General features: G+C 42.4%; 1 protein-coding gene across 1 annotated transcript in view; it reads left to right on the top strand.

The window, feature by feature from the left end:
* Nucleotides 1-785: 785 nt before the first annotated feature.
* LOC144604214 (uncharacterized) overlaps nt 786-13,389 on the top strand; it is a 56,567-nt gene continuing 43,963 nt past the window's right edge. Inside the window, exons 1-9 of the mRNA XM_078418427.1 lie at nt 786-869; nt 2,078-2,207; nt 3,371-3,561; nt 4,692-4,779; nt 7,944-8,064; nt 8,639-8,817; nt 10,231-10,377; nt 11,156-11,283; nt 13,136-13,269. Coding sequence (XP_078274553.1) covers nt 793-869; nt 2,078-2,207; nt 3,371-3,561; nt 4,692-4,779; nt 7,944-8,064; nt 8,639-8,817; nt 10,231-10,377; nt 11,156-11,283; nt 13,136-13,269 — 1,195 coding nt within the window. The 5' untranslated portion in view covers nt 786-792. The remainder of the gene's footprint in view (nt 870-2,077; nt 2,208-3,370; nt 3,562-4,691; nt 4,780-7,943; nt 8,065-8,638; nt 8,818-10,230; nt 10,378-11,155; nt 11,284-13,135; nt 13,270-13,389) is intronic.

Here is a 13,389-nt window from a genome sequence, read left to right on the forward strand (position 1 = left end):
GCCAACATGTCCCAGCTACACTAGTCCCACCTGCCTGCATTTGGTCCATATCCCTCCAAACCTGTCCTATCCATGTACCTGTCTAACTCTTTCTTAAATGTTATGATAGTCCCTGCCTCAACAACCTCCTCTGGCAGCTCGTTCCATACTCCCACCACCCACTGTGTGATAAAGTTACCCCTCAGATTCCTATTAAATCTTTTCCCCTTCACCTTAAACCTATGTCCTCTAGTTCTCGATTCATCTACTCTGGGCAAGAGACTCTGTGCATCGACCAAAATCATTGCTAAATATCAACAGACCTGAGGAAAAAGGGCAAAGGCAGATTTCGTTTTAGTTTTAATTTAGTTTAGAAATAAACAAATTTCCGCTAGTGTGTAGGGTGTGAAACTGCACCAATGGATTAACTTCAAAATGGAGATGCATGAAACTGCAGACCCTGGAATTTTAAGCAAAGCACAAAGTGCTGGAGGAACTCAGTGGGTCAGGCAGCATCTTTGGAGGGAATGGACGTTGATATATTGTCTATTCTCTCCGCAGATACTGCCTAGCCTTTGGAGTTCTTCCGGCTCCTTGTGTTTTGGATTAACTTAGAAGTTCAGTCATTGATTACTATGCATTTCTAGCTAACAACAATGTAAACACAGCAACTCCCATGACTGGTAAATGAATTAATGGCCAAATTAGAATTTTTTGGCTACCTTGATAATCGTATGTTTATTTTGCAAAATGTTGGCTTTCTGCTAATTATTCATTAAATTTACCTCTTTTGTCTCTTTTCAGCTGAGCTGTATGTCTTACAGACTGACTTCCAATGGAACACCATCAAACATAGACAGTTTCCCTGAGGATCTTCTGTTGTTTTTCAAGTATGATTTTTTACAATGAGTATTTTTAGTTTAGTTTAGTTTAGAGATACAGCGCGGAAACAGGCCTTAAGGCCCACTGAGTCCGCGCCAACCATTGATCCCCGCACATCATCGCTATCCTACACACACTAGGGACAATTTACAATTATACCAATCCAATTAACATACAAACGTGTACGTCTTTGGAGTGTGGGGGAAAACCAGAGGTCCCGGAGAAAACCTACACAGTCACGGGGAGAACATACAAACTCCGTATAGACAGCACCCGTACTCAGGATCGAACCCAGGACTCGGGCACTGTAAGGTAGCAACTCTACCACTACACCACCGTGCTGCCCCTTTTCTTGAGAATTGTCTAGTCTGTCTCCTGTTTTCGCCTTGTTAATTCCTCACTTTAGTATCAAATTCCCATGCAATAAATAAGAACATTCTGTTAATTTTCCCAATTACTTGCTGCAGCTGGAAATGAAAAGGTGCCTGATTTAGTGCTGTCTTAACTCCTCTGGCAGCTCGTTCTATATACCCCACCCCCCCACTCTCTTGAGTGAAAAGGTTGCCCCTTAAGTTTGTATTAAATCTTGCCCTTCTCGTTTTCACCTAGCAAGTCTCATTGTCTGTACTCGTTCTCACCCAGCAAACGGCTAACAATGGCCTGTTTCCTTTATCATCGTTACTTTTTTGCATATCTTTCATTCATTAGCACTATGACTTTCTACATCACTGTCTATATCTCGTGATTCCCTTTGCCCTGGCACTCTGTCTGAAGAAGGGTCTCGACCCGAAACATCACCTATTCCTTTTCTCCAGAGATGCTGTCTGATCCACTGAGTTACTCCAGCTTTTTGGGTCTACGGTTTAAACCTCTGTCCTCTTGCTTTTGATTCCCCAACCCTGGTAAAAGACTGTGCACTCACCCTATCTATTGTGAACACCACCTCCACAAATAATGAACTTTATTTGTACATGTGCCTGGCTTTTATTTAAACATATAGTTTTCTTGCACACAATGTATTTAAGCAGGAATAGACCTCGTTGTTCATGGTACTACCCTTTGAATGCTGTGAGAAGTAATGTAAACAAAAAGAGTAATTAATAATTTAGTATTTGGCCCTCATATTTTGGCATTGATCGTGACTTTGTAGTTAAAGACTGTTTTAAACAAAATCACGTAGGTCAACATTAAAATGACAACCTCTGTTATATTTTAGTTCTGCAGACTTCAGAACACCTCGAAGCTGTAAGAGATACTTTAGAGCAGTTGGGAGGTCAAACTTAGATCTCTTACGAAAAACATCATCTCGACGACAAAGGCTGTTGGATAATGCCTTCTCGTGCCTGGTAAGAACATTTTGCACAGTAGACACAAATTGGAAACGTACAGGAATTACTGACATGTGGAGGAAAGAACTGCAGATGCTGGTTTACATTGAAGATAGACACAAAATGGTGGAGTAACTCAGCGGGACAGGCAGCCTCTCTGGAGAGAAGGAATGGGTGACGTTTCGGGATGAGACCCTTCCTCAGACTCTGTTTCGGGTTGAGACCCTTCTTCAGACTTCTGAACAAGTGTCTCGACCTGAAAAGTCACCCATTCCTTCTCTCCAGAGATGTTGCCTGTCCCACTGAGTTACTCCAGAATTTTGTGTCTATCTTCAGAATTTCCAACATGGTCAGCAACTAGGATAGGATTGAGTAAGGAACGTAAGATAACGTTAAAAACCCTTGTAACCCCTTTCAATAAACCGCAAATGTTTTTAAAAGGAGAAATCAACCAAGTGTTTAGTTTATTCACAAAATGCTGGAGTAACTCAGCAGGTCAGGCAGCATCTCGGGAGAGAAGGAATGGGTGACGTTTCGGGTCGAGACCCTTCTTCAGACTGATGTCGGGGGTGGGACAAAGGAAGGATATAGGTGGAGACAGGAAGATAGAGGGAGATCTGGGAAGGAGGAGGGGAAGGGAGGGACAAGTGTTTAGTTTAGTTTAGTTTATTATTGTTACGTATATCGAGGTACAGTGAAAAGCTTTTGTTTGCGTGCTGTCCAGTTAAAGAAAAGACTCTAGAGGATTACATTCAAGCCATTCACAGTGTACAGATAAAGGATATAGGGTACAACATTTAGTGCAAGATAAAGTTCAATTAATCCAAGGTGTCCAATGAAGTAGATGGGAGTTCTGAACCGCACTCTAGTTGATGAAAGGACCATTTAATTGCCTGATAACAGCCCGGAAGAAACTGTCCCTGAATCTGGAGGTGTGCGTTTTCACACTTCCGTACCTCTTGCCTGATGGCACTCGGACGCCCCTTTACTTTATTTTAATCTTTTTTATCCGCTGCCCTTCAATCCTAGTTCAACTCAGTACAAGATGCAGAGCAGATTCTCCAGACTAAGGTTCAAAATCTCCTTTCAAGTATTTGTCACACTCTTGGCACGGTTTGGGTTAATTGTTTGCAGATTAAATAATTGACAGTTGAAATTAGTGCTTTGTTCTATGATTTCAGGGCTTTGCTGATAGAAGGCTGACAAGAGAGGATGTAGCAGTTTTAGGCCGCTTGTCCTGTGACCTTCCAGGGACCGTCATCTCTAAATGTGACATTACCATCTTGGATCCATTGAAGGAATGCACCTCCTACTCAGACGATCAAATGATTGCAATTGAATCCCTGATCAATACCGGAACCAGCAGATATGGGTGGGTCTTCAATCTCTCTCTCTCTCTCTCTCTCTCTCTTAATAAGAGCAGAGGAGTTGCATTGTCATGATTAATATTTCCCCAAATTTGAAGGTAATGGTGTGGGTGAATAACAATCAACTTGTGGAATCAACTTGGCAACTTTCAAAGTCAGACATGAATTTTATTATTCCATTGTTACCTATTTTAAAAATATATGCAATTGATATAACCACTTCTTCTTTCCAATGAAGCATGTCATATATCTTAAGCCTACCTGTAACAACTTCATTATAGACACTTGAAACAGAGCCCTGTTTGTTCAGTGCTGTAGGAATTAACATATGCAGTGCTACATTCTCCAACAATACAGCCTTGTATTCCAGCAGATTTAAATGGTTTTTCGTTTTCTTTCTGCTTTACCTATAATTCCAGGGAATGCACAATGATTGTACAAACTTTAAGGACTAATCTTATCTTTCGGAACTAGTTTTACAGTGGAAAATTCTACTCGTACATAAGGTGGTAATTATCATTTGATCGTACAGCATTTAAACAGGCCCTTCAGTCAACTCATCCATGCCAACCAAGATGCCCAATCTGTTAGTCCCGTTTTGCCCAGAAATGGCCTAATTTCCCTCTGAACCTCTCCTATTCATGTATCTGTCTAAGTATCTTTTAATTGCTGTTATAGTCCCTTCCTCAACTACCTCCTCTGGCAACTCACCACACACTCACCACCCTCTGTGTGAAAAAGTTGCCACTCAGATTCCTATTAAATCTTGCCCCTTAAACCTATGTCCTCTTGTTCTCGATTTCCCTGCACTAGGAAAAAGACATAGAAACATAGAAAATAGGTGCATGAGGAGGCCATTCGGCCCTTCGAGCCAGCACCACCATTCATTGTGATCATGGCTGATCTATGGAAAGACTATGTGCATTCACCCTGTGTATTACTGTCCTGATTTTATACACCCTATAAAATCATCCCACAGCCTCCTGCGCTCCAAGGAATAATGTCCTAGCCTATCCAACATCTCCCTATAGCTCAGCCCCTTGAGTCCTGGCAACATCATTGTAATAATTCTGCGCATTCTTTTGAGCTTAATGGCATCCTTAAATAATCAGCACGTTGTTTTTTTGTCTCCTAGTTTTCCACGTTCATGGTCCTCCAACACAGTGACTGATCTCGGAAATCTTCCTTTGGCTTTAACAACAACATGGGGACAAGTGAATCCGGTACCGTTTAAATAATTATGTACCAATATATGTGAAGCTTCATGCGTTAGAGCACTAAAGCATTTTTTGTGAACTCTTGATTAATTCTCAGTTAATATTTTCAAAATTTCTATCAATTGTAAAAATGCCAAAAATATCCTAATCGCAAATATTTCACCTTTATTTAATCAAAGAACTGATTCCATACGTTAAAATGTTTTGTTTCAAATTATTTTAAGTATCAATATATCACAAATCAGATTGAGACAATTGAATTTAATATTCGTAATTTAACTGTAGTTTAGCTCCTTTTGTTAAAATCTTATCACCTTTACTCATGGTAATTACCTTGTTAGATTTATTTAAATGAATCCCAGAACTAAGATTCATTAAAGGTTGACGTACATGGTGGTTGAGAGCAAGAAGTGATTGTGTACTTTAAATACATGGTAGGCCATTCGGCCCTTCGAGCCAGCACTGCCATTCAATATGATCATGGCTGATCATCTTAAATCAGTACCCCGTTCCTGCTTTTTCCCCATATCCCTTGATTCCTTTATCCCTAAATCTAACTCTCTCACGAAAACATCTGTGAATTAGCATCCACTGCCTTTTGTGGCAGAGAATTCCATAAATTCACAACACTCTGGGTGAGAAAGTTTTTCCTCATCTCAGTCCTAAGTGGCCTACCCCCTATTCTTAAACAGTGACCCCTGGTTCTGGACTCCCCCAACTGGTTCTGGACTCCCCCAACATCGGGAACATTTTTCCTGCATCTAGCCTGTCCAATCTTTTAATAATTTTATATGTCTCTATAAGATCCCCTCTCATCCTTCTAAATTCCAGTGAATACAAGCCCAGTCGACCCATTCTTTCATCATATGTCAGTCCCGCCATCCCGGGAATTACCCTGGTGAACCTACGCTGCACTCCCTCAATAGCAATATTGTCCTTTCTCAAATTCCACACAATACTCCAGGTGCGGTCTCACCAGGGCCCCGTACAACTGCAGTAAGACCTCCTTGTTCCTAAACTCATATCCTCTCGCATGAAGATGGAGGGAGAGAGGGCCTGCTGGTGCCTGCGAATGAATGAAGGCCAACATTCCATTAACTTTCGCATGAAGGCCAACATTCCATTAACTTTCTTCACTGCCTGCTCCACCTGCATCAGTACCCCGTTCCTGCTATTTCCCCATATCCCTTGATTGCTTTATCCCTAAGAGCTAAATCTAACTCTCTCTTCCCCCCCCGCAACTGTTCCCCCACGCCGGGTCCCCATTGTCCTTTGTTCCCCACCCCCCCTGCATTGTCCTCCCCCCTCCCTCACGGCGGTCCCCCCACGCCGGCTCCTCCATTGTTCTTCCCCTCCCCCTCACGGCAGTCCCCCTACGCGGGCTCCTCCATTGTCCTCCCCCTCCCACTCCCTCACAGTGGTCCTCCACGCTCTCATCGGCCGTCGACTGTGGGTCGATACGCTAGGCATCGCCACCGCCACGAGGCTTCACCTCTCGGCGATCCAGGAGGCATTCCCTGTCCACAGCTGCGGCCCATCAGGAAGCCTTCTGGCCCATCAGAAAGCCTTGGAGAGCAGTGAATGAGAGCAATATATACTTTAGGAAAGGGGCAAGAAATGGGCGACAGAGAGGCGCAGTGGTAGAGTTGCTGCCTTACAGCGCCAGAGACCCAGGTTCGGTCCTGACAATGGGTGCTGTCTGTGCGGAGTTTGTACGTTCTCCCTGGGACCATGTGGGTTTTCCCCAAATTCCAAAGACGTAAAGGTTTGTAGGTCATTTGGCTTTGGTAAAGATTATAAATTGTCCCTAGTGTGCAGGAAAGAGCTAGTGTGTGGGATCGCTGGTCGGCACGGACTTGGTGGGCCGAAGGACCTGTTTCCGCACTCTATCTCTAAAGCGGAAAGACTATACAAGGCTCAGTCCTTGGCCCCCTCCTCTTCATCCTCTACCTGTTCCCCCTTGGTCAATTAATCCGCCGTCATGGTCTCAACTTCCACTGCTTCGCCGATGATATCCAGCTCCTCATCTCCACCAAGTCAATCTCCTCCACCACACACTCTACACTGACAAACTGCATTACTGAAATAAAATCTTGGCTTCAATCAAACTTCCTCAAACTCAATTGCAACAAATCTGAAATCATCATCATTGGTCCAAAAATGCTCACCAAATCCACCCAAAACTTCATCCTCAACATTGATGGTCTCCCAGTATCCACCTCACCTCACATCCGGAATCTTGGAATCATCCTTGATCAAACCCTCTCCTTCGACAAACACATCAAACACATCACAAAGACAGCCTTCTTCCACCTCAAAAACATTGCCCGTCTCCGTCCATCCCTCTCCTCCACAGCTGCAGAAACCCTCATCCACGCCTTCATCACCTCCCGTCTGGACTACTGCAACAGCCTCCTCTATGGCGCACCCTCAAAAATCATCAATAAACTTCAATACATTCAAAACTCCGCTGCCCGTCTACTCACACACACCTCGATCCGTGACCATATCACCCCCGTCCTTTATAAACTCCACTGGCTCCCCATCCCCCAGAGAATCCAGTACAAAATCCTCCTCATAACCTACAAAGCCCTCCATAACCTGGCCCCATCCTACCTGACCGACCTCCTCCACAGGCACACTCCCACCTGCACCCTCCGCTCTGCCGCTGCCAATCTCCTATCCCCCCACATCCGGACTAAACTCAGATCCTGGGGGGACAGGGCTTTCTCCATCGCTGCTCCCACCCTATGGAACTCACTACCCCAAACCGTTAGAGACTCCCCCACACTCACCACATTCAAAACATCGCTGAAGTCTCACCTGTTCAGCACTGCCTTCAACCACTGAAGGTCACCTCACCTACTGTCTCCTTTCTCTGTTCATTTATTTATTTACTTATTTATCTATTTATTAATTTCCCTATGTTCTCAAAATCTCTGTAAAGCGTCTTTGAGTATATGAAAAGCGCTATATAAATAAAATGTATTATTATTATTATTATTATACATGATTACAATCGAGCCATCCACAGAGTACAGATACATGATAAAGGGAATAATGTGAATTACATTTAGTGCAAGATGAAGTCCAGTAGAGCCCGATCAAAGATAGTCCAAAGATTCATAATTAATTGTTTGCTAACTATACCTCTATTTTGTACCTTGCAGTTTACTTTCAACGCTGCCCTCCCAAGGTTCATCAGGAAAGTAAAAAAGGTTAAAAAATCAAAAGAGATCGTTCGGTTTATGGGGCAGCTCAGAAAACACAGAAGATCAAGGCGAGCAATAGGTAAGTCATTATTAACACTCAAGCAAGTCAATCTAAAGCACCACTGGAGGGACAAGGAACCACAAATACTGGAATCTTAAGCAAGACACAAAGTGCTGGAGTAACTCAGCAGGTCAGCAATGTTAATGCTACTTCGCAATAATCATCGCAAATAGCAATGTTAATAACCCTTAAGTCATCTTTTAACTGTCTGCATAACTCGTTGTCACCTAGCCCCCAGCCAACAAAGGTGGGCTCCACCTTTCCTTGGTCATCGATACTTTTTGCATAACTTTCATTCATTTGTTCTATGTCTTTCTAGATCATCGCCTATATCTCTTGTTTCCGTTTCCCCTGACTCACAGTCGGAAGAAGGGTCTCGACCCAAAACGTCACCCATCCCTTTTCTCGAGATGCTGCCTAACCCGCTAAGTTACTCCAGCATTTTGTGTCTATCTTCGGTGTAAACCAATTTCCTTTCTACACAACTAATAATAATAACTGGACCTCAGAGATGCATGTACCAACCATTTTGGGGTTTTAGAACATTTTTACATAGGTTGAGTTCATTGATCATGCAACACTTGTCCTTCAGGCTGTACTATTGGAGAGTTGAATGTCGGTGGCATTAATGAGTTGACTCCAGTGAATTATGATGCTGCCCAACTGGAAGCCTGTTTGTGTAATGCAGTATTAACGGATAATATAGAGTTACTGGGAACTCTGGATTTTGACACTGATCAGCTTGAAGTTCTGAAAGTTAAACTCAACATGGTAGGTAATCTGATTGTCTATAATCTACAGAGCGCCGCCCTGTTATTGTTTTACCATTTTAAAATGATCTTGTAATATCAGGATGGTTATTTGTTTATTTTAGTTTAGTTTAGAGATACAGTGCAGAAACAGGCCCTTTGGCTTACCCAGTCCACGCTGACCAGCGATCCCGGACACTTACACTGTCTTACACACACGAGGGACAATTTATAATTTGAACAAAGCCAATTAACCTACAAACCTGCATCTTTGGAATGTGGGAGGAAACTGGAGATCCCAGAGAAAATCCACGCAGGTCACGGGGAGAACATACAAACTCCATACAGACAGCACCCGCAGTCAGGATGGAACCCAGGTCAATCCTGAACTACCGCTCTACCACTGTGTCCACCATGCCACCCTTTGTCAGATGATTGATTCAGAACTGACACCAATAATTGAAAATATTCTTTAAAATCTGATGTGGTAGGAGAATTAGTTAGAAATTAACCAAATTGTTAGGATGCGTGCATTTTAATGTAGCTTGAGCAAAACTCTGGTGTTTTTGTTACTGTAGAACCAATCTGATATTCATCCCAATGGGGAACTGCTCTACGACAGAGTGACATTGTAAATGAAGTTGTTTTCTTGTGTTATACTCTAGTTTAGAGTTTAGTTGAGAGATACAGTATGGAAACAAACTCTTCGGCCCACTAAATCCGTACCGACCATCGATCACTAATTCACACTAGTTCTGTCTTATCCCACTTTCTCATCCACTCCCTGCGAATTAGGAGCAATTTTTTACAAAGGCCAATTAATCTACAAACCTGCACGTCTTTAGAAGGAAAGCAGAGCACCCGGAGGCAACTCACACAATCAAAGGGAGAACTTATAGACTCTACACAGAGCACAACTTTACCAGTTCTGTCACTGTGGAGTTCTCTGATTACATATGATATTTTCGTGTTTTTTCTCTTCTACTTGCATAACAGCATAACCTGTTAGGCAAAAGGGCCTGTTTCCATGTTGTATTTCTAAACTAAACGAAATATACAGTTGTCATTGATAATCTGAACAAATATGGGTTTTTAATCAAGTTTTACAGCATTACAGCAAGTTTTACAGCATTATGCTGCTAGTTAATCAGCAGGAGGTGTTTTAATATTTTTTGAAGAAGTGTGTGAATAGGTCGATGGTCAGAGTGGACTTGTTGGACCGAATGGCCTTTTTCCATGTTGACTGAAACTGAAAGGTTTATTTTTTCTCAGGTCCATAGAGATGTTGTATCCTTCAAGTTGAATTGCTAATCGGAAAGCAAAGTTCACCATTGGGTTGACCAATGTCTTTTAGCATGAAGGCATTAGTCTCAGGTGTAACAAAGTGAGATGGATTGAATGACTGAATTTTACTGATTTTGATTTTCTGAAACAGATTTACCCCAACGGTCTACCTGAAAACCAGATTCAGCTGCTGGGAAACATCTCCACTGTGTTCAATGTAACCGAGATAAGCAGCTGGAATATCACTCAAGTTGAAACACTTGCTGCATTAATGGCCCAAGAACTGGAAAACACAACGGTATTAAAAGCATGAATAATTTATTTAAAAACATGCAGGGATAGTCCTAATGTAAATTTAGAATCCAACCTTTTTGAGACCTTTGACGAGCTTTAAATCCCTACAGCCTAATGTTACCATTTTCTTGCATTATGGATGCTTTATCCAAACATATAAATCTGAGTGCTTACAACATGCATTCCAACCTGAAGAATGGATTTGAAGTAGAGTTTTCTACAAAGTACCAGAGGGGTTTTTTTTTTAAATGAGAAGGCAAGGAAGATAACTGGGAGAAAATGAAACTGGGCCTGTACTTGCTGGAGTTTAGAAGGATCAGGAGGGACCTCATTGAAACTTACTGAAAAGTGAGAGGATGTGGAGAGGATGTTTCCACTCGTAGGAGAGTCTAGGACCAGAGGCCATAACCTCAGAATAAAGGGACATACCTTTAGAAAGGAGATGAGGAGGAATTTATATAGTCAGAGGGTGGTGAATCTGTGGAATTTATTACCACAGACAGCTGTGGAGGCCAAGTCAATGGGTATTTTTAATGCCGAGATTGACAGATTCTTGATGAGTACGGGTGTCGGGTTATGGGGAAAAGGCAGGAGAATGGGGTTGAGAGAGAAAGATAGATCACCCATGATTAAATAGTGGATTAGACTTGATGGGCCGAATGGGCTATTTCTGCTCCTAGAACTTATGAACATTAAAAGCAGGCGACTCAGGGATGGTCGGGGGAGGATTACATCGTATGCATTTGCTAACTTTAATTGAAAAAAGTTGAACTCTTTTTCAGGTTGAAACCATCATTACAAAATATCTTCAGAGTGGTGGAACTCTAAACGCAGTTTCATTGAAAGCTATTGGTGGACCAAACCTGTGCACCCTGAGCGAGAGCCAACTCATGACCATTACAGAACTGATGCAAGTGGTGTCTTTTTTATATATCTATTTGTTTACCTCCATCCAATGACCATATACAGAACTGTCTATGATTTCTCGCGATTAATTGGCAACGGTGAAAAGGCTAACGGTACAAATGTTCCTGGCTGGTAAACCGTGTGAAAAAGTATTCTACTTTCTAAAAACAGTTTAATTTGGCATTTCCAATGCAGACGAGATGTGTTAAACCTGAGAAGACAGATGTCCTACCATTGCAAATTCTTTTGCCTAGTCATTTCATATGGGATCAGAAAAGATTTGAGTTTTGGAATCCTCGTCATTACTCCCTATTCTAGCTTTGCTGTGGCAAGTGTCCAGAAGTCTGTGATTATTCATCTTAAACACTTGTTCTGAGAACTTATCTTGATAACCTATTGCCCAAGCTGCTTGTGAGAATTCGCAAGAGTCTGTCATGGGCACGACAGTCCTCTTTTGAATGAGCATTGTCGAACAAATTACCAGTTTGATGGGGACTCGAAACCTGGTAGTTCTTCCACAAACCTGAGCTAGATGTGAAGTCGTAAAAGAGGGTGACTTTGGATTAGACACATCTAATTTTAATGAATGAAAATCGTTGAAAACATTAACGACGCAGTGGTGCTGGTTTCCAAGGGGCATGGTGACGGATGTACCACACATCTCTGTCCTCCATACAGCTGGCAAGCTCCTCTTTTGTCTCTACATATACTTCTTCCATCAACGTCTTCAGCATTGTCATGTTTGATTGTTCCGACTTCCATGGGTGGGTTCCCACAGCACAACCTTGTTTGCAGGTATTTCTGGATGGCAGTGGCAATGACCAGCGAGCCTCATCCTTCTCGACCTGATCTTCTCAGTCAGAGGTGGAATCTCCCCATAGAGCTAGGCGTTGGTGATGTGGTTCCTCCAACTGACATTATGAACTTTTCTGTAGGAAAAAAACTGCAGATGCAGGTATAAATCGAAGGTAGACACAAAATGCTGGAGTAACTCAGCGGGTCCGACAGCATCTCGGGAAAGATGGAAGGGGTGACGTTTCGGGTTGAGACCCTTCTTCAAACTGAGCATTTGGATGTAGATACATTTGAGAGACTTGATGGGTGGAACTGGCGAAGGAAGTAGTACTCACCTGATCCTGTGAAGATCAGTTATGCTCAATCCTTCTGAGGGAGTATGTTGAAGCAGTGATGGGTTGTCCACTGTGGGTCAAACAATATTTAATCACAGTTGTGTATGAAGGAACTGCAGATGCTAGTTTAAACCAAAGATAGACACAAAATGCTGGAGTAACTCAGCGGGACAGGCAGCATCTCTGGAGAGAAGGAATGGGTTATTAGGAATAATCACAGTTGTGTCCAGCGGAAGATGTCAAGGGACTCCATTCACCATTTTATTGTGGCAGCCTTTACCCAACAGATGATTTTTTGGGTTAGTGGCAGATTGGGGCAAGTTGTGGAGATAACATGGATGGATAATACCTCTCCAACTCCAAAGGTTGTGAAGTTATTATCAGATATCTCCACGACTTACCCCAATCTGCCACTAACCCAAGATCAACTGTTGGATGAAGGCAGACACAAGGAATTGCAGATGCTGGAATTTTAAGCAAAGACGGAGAAGCAAGGAATTGCGAAAGCTGGAATTTTGAGCAAAACACAAAGTGTTGGAGTTACCTAGCGGGTCAGGCAGCATCTGTGGAGGGAATGGATAGTGTTTTAAGACGGGTTAAAAGCTGTATGACTCTATGATTCTGTAATTGTGTACATGTGACTGTTGAGAGTAGAAAGACATTGTTAGAAACAATAACAATGAATACATGTTTTTCATAACCACAACATTCTCCATTATCCCACAGGAATGCTGGTACACTGGATATCTCTACATGCACTCAGTCAAAGAAGAACCTGCTTTACAAACTAGCGCTGAATGAATTAGTATCTCAGCCAAACAGCACCATCGCCTACTTCAATCTAATAAAGCCATTCCTTGGTATGTTACCTGAATTTTTAAGGTTGATCGTATTTGTAAAATATCTTTGTTCATGTTGGAAATATTCATTAATCTTGGGTGATTGACAGATTTCATCTTGGGCATTTGTGACGGGACAAG

The sequence above is a fragment of the Rhinoraja longicauda genome, chromosome 21, assembly GCF_053455715.1.
Source record: "Rhinoraja longicauda isolate Sanriku21f chromosome 21, sRhiLon1.1, whole genome shotgun sequence".
NCBI lineage: Eukaryota > Metazoa > Chordata > Chondrichthyes > Rajiformes > Arhynchobatidae > Rhinoraja > Rhinoraja longicauda.